Source organism: Seriola lalandi, unplaced genomic scaffold (genome assembly GCF_002814215.2).
Source record: "Seriola lalandi dorsalis isolate HSWRI2012SDOR001 ecotype SW California unplaced genomic scaffold, Sedor1 jcf7180002054396, whole genome shotgun sequence".
NCBI classification, from domain to species: Eukaryota; Metazoa; Chordata; class Actinopteri; order Carangiformes; family Carangidae; genus Seriola; species Seriola lalandi.
Window position 1 is genome coordinate 11,608 of NW_019524949.1, and position 12,708 is coordinate 24,315.

Sequence of the window (12,708 nt, forward strand, 5' to 3'; positions counted from 1 at the left end):
CCCCCCCCCCCCCCCCTTTCTTCCTATTGTGTGGCGGCTGATTCTGCAGTTGCGAACATTCTGTGGAGAGAAGAAGGTAATACATCACAGTTCTCAAAATGCCTTTGTATTCTTGTGAATAAAAAAACGTGGTGTGCATGTTTAGCTCTTCGGGGGCCTGTCGCTGGATTCCAGTACTTTTCAAGATGTTTGCCATATTGTCAAGAAGAAAAGCTGCTTTCTCTCCAGCAAAATTTTTCTTCAAGTTTTGCTTTCTCCCTTGCATGCCCAAGGTGTTTCATCCTTTTGCTTCTATGCTTGCTAATCTGTTTTTTCAGCAGGGGCGGGGGCATTAAGTCACAAGTAGGAATTTTATGTATTTTGTAAATACCACAGACCCAGTGTGGGGGCTACAGGAAAAACAACTTTTTGGTTTTCAGCAGTGTACAAATCCATCCTGTTTAAACTGTATTACCACATGAGCATGGCCACACATACGGTTGCTTCTGCACTGGAAAATCCTCTACAGTTTAGAGTATAAAACAAATCCTGTTTTATATACATGTATCACCACATAACCAAAAGAAGCCATCGTGGTTTATAACCATTCATAAACAATGAGAGTTGAATTTGCTTCATTGACACAGTGTATTTATTGTGCATGAGCAAGTGCTTATTTTGTGTCTGTCTGTATACATTTGTCAGTGTTTTGCTATGGATTGCTTGCATGTATGTTTTGGGGGGTTTTTTTGACACTGTTTCAAACTGTTGAGTTCATTGTTAATTCTGTAGTGCACTGTGTTTGATCTCACAGTGTTATAGTGCAAAAAAAAAAAAAGGTCTTAACAGACTGACAAATCAATCAGCATTACAGTTTTTGTCTATGAATGCATTTTCTAAATGTTGATGAACGCCGTAAGCTTGTATATGTTCTTATGCTTTAATCTCTGTTCATGTGACGTATTCCTGAAAGCAGTAGTAGTTTGTTGCTCATCCAAATGCCTGAATGTTAGACTGTGATACCTGCTAAATTATCAGCATATGTTTACACAAGCAGACGAGATGTGAAATGTCTCCTCATAGAGACGGTGCCTTTAATTTGATGCCTCTTGCTACGTATGTTGTGGACATGCTGCTGACAGGATCCTTTGTAGGCATTGTCAAAATGGCTGGCAGCCACAACCTGCCCATCCCCGCTAAAATAATAGCATGCTAACAGGAGTGTTGCTGTGTCTCCTCCAGCAGGGAAATTGAAATGTCCATCACAAATGTCAGATAAGAGGGAAGTGGGATTTTCTGCTGTTTTAATTAGTGTGTGTTGCTTTTTAAAGAGCTTTTTTTTTATCAACCTTTACTGTCTTCCTGTCTTGTCTCCCAGGGTTGAGTGTGGGGAACATGTTCTATGTCTTTTCTGATGAGGGCATTACAGTTCTCCAGCCCAGTGAATGTGAGATACGAAGACACATGAAGCGGACAGAGAGGATTGTTGCTACCTATGTAAGTGCATTTTATTTCATTTTATTTATTTTTTTCTATATCAAGACCTTTTAAAAAATCTAATTATGTGTACACAGAAGAATAATACTTTGTGTATGTTTTTACATTAACAGTGGTGTGTACATCAGGTACACCTCTAAGAGTCTGTCTGTCTCACTTTATCTACAATTATTCATTGACATTTCAGTGTGAAACGCTATTACAGCTAAAATGAAGGCCATCCCTCCTACCTTTTCCTGTGTCACAGTGGGCTCCTCACCTCACTAATTATAATGGGATTATACTTGTGTACATTAGTCAACAGTTCGCACCAATAGACTGTATATAGTCTATACTACACATCCCAAGGTTTTTAATCCACTGGAGAACATCACTCTCCCAGAGCAATGGGCTTTAGATGGTAAAAGTTGCTTGTTCCTCTGAGGGATTTGGGTTTTACAGGAGTCTGTAATTGTATTACAGATCAATACAAACTCAATAAGCCATGTGTTAGCCAGTTCCTGCTGTAAACAGCAGTTTCACCACTTTGGTGAGGTGGAGAGGAGGTTGAAACTCTTGAAACACAATCTTTGTGGGAGTGTGTATGTTCATTAGTGATTACATACCAGTATATGTGTGTGGGAGTGTGTGCATAAATGTCTAGTCAGCAAAGACAGCTGGCTGCAGGGCTTGTAGAGGTGATACGTTACTTGAGTCAGCAGTGGTATATGAGCTTGTTTGCTTCAAACTGGTGCAAAATCTGATCGTTACCTTAAGAGTAAAAACACTGGTTTCTGTAGGGAAACCTTCATAATAACTATAATTAGTAGCATCAGAAATAAAAGTATTACTGGAATGAAACATGCACCAGTAAAGACATCAGTATGCACCTTTGGTAGGGCTGAGGGACATGGTTGAAACTATTATCCTTATTATATTAATAGTTCCTTTAACTCAAGGTTGAAGGCTCTCCTGTTTAATACTGACTTTTCTTAAATTAAATTTGGGACTATTTATTCATATCTTGCACTGCAATGTAGCTGTGCTGTGATTTTTATTCTCTTTATTCTATTATATCTTATTTTCGTCTCTCTTTTTGAAATCATGTTTATGTCTATTTGTATTGTATTGTGTTTTTTTTTAATCTTATCTTAATGCCTTTCACTGTCCTTTGTAAAGCATTTTTAAATTGAGAGGTGCTATACAAATTAACTTCCTTTGTCTTACCTCGCCTTAACAAGAATACATTTCCAATATAAATGTATGGCACAATGAGTGCTGTCCAATAATCAAATTAGGTGATTGACAGAAAATCAGCAATTGTGATGAATTAATTATTTTTTGTTATGATTTATCAAGTAAAAAGGTGAACATTTACTGGTTTTGGCTCCTCAAAAGTGAGGATGTGCAGACTTTTTTCTGTTTTATATCATTCAGCTTTTGCATTGTTGTTTGGACAAAACAAGCAGGACTAAACAATCTGTTGTTAATTAAAAACAATTAACAGATGAATTAATAATTGTGGGCCCAACTTCAATATGGTTAAGTTATTAACTTGGTCAATGCAGTGATCTGTGTTCCATGGTTTATGATTTAATCAAATGAGGAACCACGGTTATTTTGAATAATTCATTCATTCCATGACAGTAGATGACCAACAATTTAGAATTTTTGCTCAGACCTAATCATTGGTGATGGATGATAGAGGGAAAAGCACCATACTGCTGATCTGTGACACACTGCCAACCTTTTCCTCCCCCCATCATCCCCTCTATTCTCTGCTGGTTCTTACCAGGAGGAGATGTGCCCTAAAGGTGAGGGGGTGTCACCTCAGCACTGCGTGTGGTCCTCAGCAGTCAACATCAGGGATAAGTACATCTACGTGACCCAGCCCCTCCTGAGCCGACTGCTGGTCGTCGATATTCAAGCACAGAAGGTGGTGCAGGTGGGTACAGCAGGTATCAGGCCTGTCACAACACACCAAGATTCAGAACATCTGTGAAAATATTCATCTATAAGTTAGTGACTGACATTTTAAAAGTTCTGTAGAAAATTTTGCATATTGGTGAAGTTCAGTGTTCGGAAAAGTTCAGCACTTTTTTCTAAATGAGAAAAGTAAACTGGAAAAAGATGGAGTTCATTTGAGGTTTCTCTGGACATACTGCACAATTGCTGCTGACAAAATGCTATATAAATGTAGTCCCTTTATTTTATTAAAGAGCCGTTGCCCAATCTTAGCTTCTGAACCATAGCTGGCCATTGCAGGCCTGTCAAGCTTTGGATTTTCTCGGCATGATGAAGCAGTATGAATTGAGCTCTAGTAAGAGCGTTACTCAGCATCTAAATAGTTTGGAAGGCTGTGTTTTTTTTGTTTTTGTTTTTTTTTTAAGTTTTTCTTAAACCAAAAGCACAAGAGTAAAAGCATTTGATCTGCTCTAAGGTAAGGGGCATACATTAACATGCTTGACACAGTCTTAACCTTGTTACTTTTAAAACCAAAGAGAGGATCATTAACTATCTATATTATTTTATTAGATTAGGAAGAAATGGGGTCACAACTGGCACATCCACTATGTCCTTGCTATGATGCTTGATGAGCTGATCCTGTATACTACTATATCAGAGTTTTTAATAATGTTAGCAGCTCTGTTCTGCTCTTTATTGGATTTTGGGAAGTTTACACTCTTACAATCCCAGCCAACCTCAGTATCCAAGATAGTGTTACATTTACACATCGGTTAATCCTCATCCTCCAAGTCTCTTTTCTGGTGAAAATTAAAGTTACTGCTTGAAAATGCAAACAGTGAAGCATGAATCTATTTGGGGGGTTACTGGTTCAACAGCATCCAAACAGGGTAAGAAGAAAACATCAGTCTGATATTTTTTTTTTTTTTTCTGCAATACAAGACAGATACTTTACTTTTATTTTCTTCTATATGGATCATTATCTAGTGAGGATGCTGATTTTTTTGCCTTGGACCTGCAATGTCAGCATCAGTCTTTTAGCATGATAAGACTATAGCCATAAAGTGCATATTTAATACCCTTTACAGTGATGTGATGAAAGGCTTCTGTTGCAGTTCCACTTTATGATTTAGTATGATAAAAGACATATATTTTACATCAACATCTTGCTTAGTGCAGCTTTACTCCAGTGCCTAGCTTTTCCTTCAGAAAAACTAATTCTGCCCAAGTGAAAAGTTAGAAAAGAAAACAAACATTAAAATCTAGTCAGTATACCTCCATGTAGCCAGTGTTTGTCTACATGTCAAACAGCATCACCAATGTGATGTGCATACAATTTGATACACTATTGAACTGCCACCAATGTAAGAAGACCACATGCAAGGTAAAATAAATCAAATACACCTCAAGCACTTGAAACAATATGGTGCCCAGGTGGGTGCTGGCTGCCTCGCCATTCATCTTGCCTGTAACGGCTCTTTAGAGACTGAATCCCTCAGCGGTTCTTCCCAGGGTCACCATCATTTATACAGTGATACAGGATGAGAGGAAATAGGCCTAACCCAAGGAGAAGTAGACAGGGAAGAAGAAAGGAGATAAGAGTCTGAATGGAGAGAGTAGAAGACAAACTGAGCAGGTAGCAGTACAAAAATGTCAAAAAACAGGTAATGTAAGGTTAGATATTTATAAACACAATTTTGCTGTGACCTTTGAAAACCAATGAAATTATTTGCCATTCCACTTTTATCAATACTGCCACTGATTTGGCACAAAAGATGCTCTCACATCTCTGGTGACCTTTTTTGTATTGTAGTCCACCAAATGCCTCTTTTTCCTCTCTTTCTTCTTCCAACATTGTAAAACTGCTTTCTTTTGATTGCCCTATCCTTTTCTGGCCTAGACCCATCTCTCTTTCCTGAAGACCCTCTGTGGCCTCTGGGTGCAGGAGGTTAATGCACCATCCCATTTTTCTCTCTTCTCTGTTTCTGTTATCTCAAGGCTCTTTCTTCTTACAATGCACATTTGTAGCATCTTTTCAACCACAGCTTTTAGAACAAGAGAGAAAATGGCCAACTGAAATCACTTTATCCATCAACAGAAGGAATGCATGAACAAAACAATGGATTTAATTTCTTAATGGTAAAGTCAGAAGTCTGCATTTTCATCCTCACAGATGAGGCTAAACACAGAAAGACAGGGTGTATGTAGGACGTCCAGACACTTCAGAAAAAACAGCAAGTAACACTTTTCTTACCAAGCATGATATTAAAACAGCAAGATCTTTTGGAAAAATACACTCAACTGTCTTTAAACACAAACTTGGACTGTGACAAAGAAAGTGTTATCCCTCTTAGCCTCTATTAAAAATACTTCCATCAAATTCAAAATTAAGTTAACACAATGTAGCTACAGCTAAAGAAACCCAGGAATTTACAAAAGGTTTAATCAGACATTTAGATCCAAGAGAAGCCTAGATTGCTCATTATTCTCATTTATCTTTCTTGGGTCCTTCAGCAACACATGCTTTTACTCACTCTAGTGAAAAGCTGTCTTGTGCAACTTTTAAAAAATGCTTTATACTTTTCTGAAACCCTGTCTTAAGGCACAACCATGACTACAAGCAGACACTGGGTGAAGGCTGTAAACATGTGGAAAAAGCTGCACCAATAAAGGCTTTCACGGTTTTCATGCAAGGAAATACAGCACCTTTGTTATTTTTCCATACTAAGCGATCTAACCTTGACTCTAATGTATCACACAGACCTCTGCTACATCTCTGACTGGGTCTGAAAACAAAAGGCCCAGCAGCTAATTAAAAAGAAACCCAGATGACAATAACCTCTGGTTATGTAGTCATGTGAACTTATTATGGTGGTTTCTTTGGAGCTGCAGTAAATCAATGAGGCACCATACAGTTGTCAACTAGCATTCTGTTGTGCTTGTTTTTTTTCTCTGAGCGGTTTCAAAAATGCTGAATGTTTTATGAAGTAAAAAGATATTCTGGTTTCCTGAAGGATGACATTTTTATTTCTGTTTTGACAAAGACATCCCTTATTGCTGTGGGTTTTCTGCTCTGGACCTCCATGAAATCACTTACCAGTCAAATTGTACATCTAATGCTGTAACATTGGTCACCCTGAATTTCTTACTGACAGAATTTTTTCTGCATTTGGAGCTCTTCACTGTTCACTTATGGTGGCCTCATTAGAGTTAGGATTTGATAGCTTTTTTACTGAATTTGAAACCAGTTTCGAATCTGCCTTTTGAATGAGATTTGCAAACTAGTAGAGTTAAAAATAATTAAAACACAAAAATCTGTAATAGCAGTTTGCCGGCTGAGAAGACAGAAAATGTTTGAGTGGTGACAGTCAAAGAACTGAAAGGTTTAAATATGTATCTAAACTTAAATTATAAATATGACTAGGTTATTTTCCTGAAATTGCTGTGACACGATCTACAATAAATACAGCAAATAGTAACTAATATTTGTCCTCAGTCCCCAGACTCCCTTCAAAAATTGTGCTATTTTATTCATTTTTTTATGTTAGGGGGAATTTCATATACTTCGTAAAATGCAGTCTACACAATTATTGATGCCCTCTGTTGAGTTTGGCATTTAATATAACACATCAAGAACCACCATTGTACAGTAAGTAAGGATCCAAGAGGCCTTTTCACAGCATTTCTACCTCAGTCACAGATGCCACATGGTGGTTGTTGATACACACAATTTCTGCATCTTAGAATTAAAATGCAAATTAACTGAAGTGCCCCCCTGCTGGTACTGCGGTAATCGTGCCGCAAGGGCCATTACTGATTCTGGGGCAGAGCAGAAGATTGAAATGAGAGAGACAGAGCAGCAAATGAAAAAACTTTTATGAACTCAAAAGGTTACTCACATCATCACTATCACACCAACATTCATTTGAGCTAACAGCTCCTTAATTCCAACTTTAACTGAACAGTTACACTATATTGGAGTGTAAGAGGTCGGCACAGAACCCATTTCCTCGCAGTTCTCTGAATGGCCTGACCTCAGCTTTACCTTCTGCTCCCATCATGTAGGAAGTTAAACACGCAAAGGGTAGTCCACCACCTCCACATACTGTACGTACACACATGCTGAATTGACACTTGGCTGACCAGTGGAGAGCAGAGGGCTGGACCTCCCATTACAGAACACAGAGCTTGTGGTCTCGCTCCACTGGTGAAGGTGTCAGCAGCTCCCTGTCCACCCAGCCAGAAGCAGGATAATGGATTGTGTTATTCCTTGTTGTTGACATTGCAGCAGACCTGAGGTTGAATATGCCCCGCACCCTCCATCTCTCGCTCTGTCTCTCTCTCTCTCCCTTGTCTGCCTGTTCTCATCTTTCCTTTCCCTTTTCTTTTCATTGTCTCCTCAAGTTATTTTCTCTTTCTGGTCTTTCACCTGATGTGTGTCAGATATTCGCAGTAAAACCTCTCCAGCAGTGACACATATGTTGTTCTTTTTTTTTTCCATCACCTTCTACATCCTTTCTGGCATTTACACCTTCTTAGTACTTCCTTATGTGATGACCGGTTACATTTGACTATACTTGATAGTTGGGTAAAGGACTATTTGGTAAGAAACTATACATGTCTGTTACATATCCATATTTCCTCCCTTTCTGTGGTAGGCAAGTAAAGCATTTGGGGTCTATCTAAAGGGCTTTTGCTGGTGGGGTAGTCCAATCAGGATTCAAACCATGGTCTCACAAATACCAAGCCTTGGTATTAGATTAGCAGTGGCACTACAGCCCATCTCATATTGGATTTTTGAGACAGGTAAATATGGAGAAGAAAAAAAAAGAAAAAATCAAATCAGAAATAAATCGATATTATTCCATTTGTTTGTTTACAAAAACATTGTTAATAATGATCTCTTAAATTTGATTATGAAAGTATTGTGACCAAGGTAAGTACTAAGTGGCATTTTATTGTTGAAAAATATGAACTGTTGATTTCTTAGCGATTTCTAGTGAACAAACAAGGTAATGGAAACACTTTCTAAATAACCTCAAACATATATTAATGCAGTGCTGTTTATTGGCTGACATATCTGCTGAGACCAGTATATCTGTGATAAGCAAATAATGCCTAATAATATCATCAGATTCTCTATTGAGGGAGTATTCCTCTAGTTTATCAGCAAAATAAATTGATCTTACTCACATATATTATGTTTTTCATGTTTATTATTTACCAGCATAGATGCTTTTCTTTTGTGGTTTGTTTTGTTCTTGCAAGTATGCCTTTGATATGTTAATAACAGTGCAGTGAAATATGTGAAGGTAATGGACATGTTTCTATTGTTTCCACGTATACATCAATAGGGGTTTTGTGGGTTTTCAGCACCATGAACTGTTGAAGAATAATTAATTCTATCTCCCTCTGTCTCCTCTAGGCAGTGGCAACAGATCCTTTTCCAGTGAAGATGCTCTACGACAAATCACATGACCAGGTGTGGGTCCTAACATGGGGGGATATGGACAGAACACTCCCAACGCTTCAGGTAGGTGTGAGTTTACTCAGTTACAGTTTGGGAGACACTTTCCTTTTTTGTTTTTGAATTTTATTTGGTCACTTCCTGTACTGTTCCTGTGTGTATCTGATGAAGTGTTTGATTAAGGTTAGTCAGGCTAATGATTAAATTACATAAAATCTAGCCCGGTTCCCCTTTAAAAAGTACAAAATAGTCCTCCTTTATTGTGTAATTTCACCCTACATCTACTTTTGGTGTGAATGTATTTGTGAACTGTGATGAGCGATTACCTCGCTAAGGGAATATAATCTATAGAAGCTATTTACGAAAGTTCAGCAAGCAAGGAAAGCAGCGCCTCATAACTAATTGAGCTCCACTGTGTACCTGTGTCCCTGTTTATGTGATAAGTATTTACGTGACAACATCTAATCTCTGTATGTTTTAAACCATTTACCATCCCAGCAAAACAGCAATTCACAGCTGCAGTGTTGTTGGCTTGTACCTGGCGTCCCTTTGGACCGCTGGTGTTGGAGGCTTCACAAATGAGAAATGATCACAGGTGTGGTTGTATTTAATCCACCTCTGGGGACTGGGTGAGGCGAGCGAAGAGAGAGGAGGATTAAGAGAGGGTCGAGGAGGTGGAGGGGAAGGGAAAGGGAGCAGAGCTGGTGCCTGTGGGAGAGGTATGATGCTGTTTTTATGGGGCCAGTATTTATATGTGTGTGTTTGCCTGTGCAACTGTGGAGGACAGTGCCACGGGTAACCACCTAGGGATCCTATTGTAATCTCTGTAATAGACACAAACATGTTTATTGTTGTGCTTTGTCCCACTGGAGGGAAGGATCCCATTATAATCGTGTGAGGTGTTGTGTTCAGTCTTTACTGTTTGGGGATGTTCTGTGTCTACTCATTTTTGGGGATTGCAGAGGGATGATACACTCTCAAATTTATGATTCTTCAGAGGATCTTCGAGGTGAAATGGCTCATTTTATATTCAGAAAATCACTTGAATGCATCCATTTTTTTTTTCACTGCCGTTATTGGTTTTGAACACTAGTGCTTTCAATAGTTAATCAGTGGTTGTGTAGCTGTTAGCGGCACTACGGTCATTTGTCAAATGGTTCCATAAATAATGCTTTTTTGTGTTGATGTAATGTTTCGGCTTTCTACTATTATTTCCAGATTTTGTAAAAGAAATTTTAACAGTTGTGATACATTGTTTTGGATCTAAAGGTGCCACTATGTTCTAGCAACAAAAAAATAGTGATAAGACAACCACCTGTGTGTGGGTTTTAACAGTTTTTCTAATGATTTACAGTCTGCATGGCCAAGTAGACTGCACGTGTGCATGCATACATTTGCCTGTGCTTCAGTTTTGAATCTTTTCTTTGTAGAGTGTAGGTTTACTAGCAGGGGATTTGTTTCTGAGATGTTTTTAAACTTCTGTCTGAGGTTACAGTCTTAAATGAAGCAGAAAATTCTATGAAAAGATGGTTTTCATCACAGACAAAACAATTTTCTCCTCATATAATTTGAAACCGAGTGCTGAAAGCAGCTTTGCATAACATTTCTCCCTTTTGTGGGTGCTGCCTGAATTGCAGAAAAAACACTTTTTTTTTGTTTTTTGTTCATTCATTTCCCCTCTTCCTGTAGTCGTTCAGGAGTAATGAATAATTAGAGAGCAGGGCATGAATCACTCAAAAATGCAATTGCGGGGAAACCGCATAATGGATTGGAGGCCAAATGGATCATACGACAAATAAATGGTCTGATAATGTCATTATCATTTGGACTGAAAGTAATTGACCTGTTCAGCGGCAGCCTGTCACCAGCACAGGCACTGCTTCGCTTCAGCGGATCATTCATGTGCGTGAGTGTGTGTCTGTGTTAGTGCATGTTCATTTGTGCACACATGGTGTGTAAGTGTGTGTTTGTGTGGGTGTGCATTCAGCTCAGTGCGTGTGGCATTTTTAAGCAGCCAAATTTTAGGATGGCTCAATATCTCTGTGTAAACATCAGAGGGAGTGTGATTGTCAATTCATTAGAGAAGACAAATGGAGGAATCTGTGCCGGGCAGAGAGAGACATGCCCTTTCAGACTGTCAGTCCAGTCTGCATCTACATGCCAAGAAGACATTTAACTCAGGCATATTGTTTTTCTCTGTGCGAGCGCGCGCACACACATACAAGGAAATAGTATTTGCCATCTATTTACTCCCCATTTATCTCTCTATTAGGTTTGCCAAATGTATGTTTAAGACTGATTATGATTATTATTAGAAATCACAACAATTTATCACAACAGGAAACTACAAGTATTCAATTCAGGGTGACAAAATCATCCCCATCTTTTGCAGTTTAATCTTTTAAATTGTTTCATAAAAAGCACTTTTATCATAAAGCAACTAATCCCACTTGTTTTGTTTGTGTTTGCTTTTTCTTTTTGGTGTAAATGACTAGAATTCTTTTTCAAAGTGCTACATAAACACATTTTTTTTTTATTTTTCACTGTTATCAACCGAAAATTTCAGTAATTAGAGGTAGGGTTAGATTTGGTTTGAAATATTTTCAAAACAAGTGGCAATACAATATTGGAGTTTCATGACAGATAAAATTTGGTTTTCTCATACCACATTTTGAGGAATAAAAACACCTTTTTCTTTACAAAAAAAAAAAAGAAAGTCTTATTTTTATCTTAGCTGTTAATGATTTTTAGGGTTGGTTTTTCATCCATGGGACTGTTTGAGACTGTCCTCCCATGAAAAAAGTACACGTTTGTATTTAAATGCCAAAGACCTTTGGTGGACATAGGAATTATGATTTTTTTTTTTTTTTTTGACTTACATCCGTTGTGAGCATTGACGCAAATACACGTTGTCATACAGGCACAAATTCAACAGAGGGAAGAGGCCGGGGTGTTTGGACGGGCCAACAAAACATCAGACTGACAACTAGGCAACTACTGGTTCCTTTCACCCACCTATCAACCAAAGTCAACACCTTACCCAATCATGACAGCAACGCTCGCCTAACCTTAACAACATAACCCTGCCCATAACCAAATTGTTTCCATCCCTCACCATAACTAGACCTTAACCACAGAGGAATCACATCCCAAAATTTAACTACAGTGTTACCGTGACTTTAGAGTTAACCACAAACCATAATGTAACAGGTTTGAATCCAACTGGGGACACCAACTTTTGTTGCATCCCTCTCCCCCTTGTTTCCTGTCATCTCTCTACCTACTAAAGGAATACAATGTCCTAACAAATATATTTTATGTTTTGCAACAGTGATTTGAAAAGCTTTTTTGAAAGTCCTGCTAATGGGGGTGTAAGATCAGAAAATGCTTATTTCTTATTCTGGAGGGCAACTACAAACAATGTTAGCTGTTTAATTTGAAGGACTGAAACTGAATTTAGACCATTGTCTGTTATCAAAAGTATGAATGATATGAATATCTGATCTGTATCAACATGCATACATTTGCAAATATAGGATATGTGGCTCAGGGAATAAAACACACAGTAGTAATTTACATTTTATACTTCTGCATTGAGCATTGATCTTCAGCAACAAGCCTCTTTGTCTTCCACAGAAACCATAATGTGCTTTATTGGTTCCCAGGAGCAACAAGATGAGTAATTCTGACAGTATATAAACAAAGCACAATTTCTGCACCCATATAACATGCACTGCATGAGGTTATATTGAAGTGCCTTGCAAGATTTATTGAAATTCTTACATAAATACACTAGGGCATTTGGATGTATTGTAGTTAGC

At 38.1% G+C, this 12,708-nt stretch overlaps 1 protein-coding gene across 1 annotated transcript in view; it reads left to right on the top strand.

Annotated features, from left to right (window-relative positions):
- Positions 1-12,708, top strand: part of LOC111657383 (follistatin-related protein 4-like) — a 21,670-nt gene that overhangs the window by 1,537 nt on the left and 7,425 nt on the right. The window contains exons 2-5 of the mRNA XM_023409536.2: positions 50-76; positions 1,358-1,476; positions 3,251-3,400; positions 8,846-8,953. Of these exons, the coding sequence (XP_023265304.1) occupies positions 50-76; positions 1,358-1,476; positions 3,251-3,400; positions 8,846-8,953 (404 nt within the window). The remainder of the gene's footprint in view (positions 1-49; positions 77-1,357; positions 1,477-3,250; positions 3,401-8,845; positions 8,954-12,708) is intronic.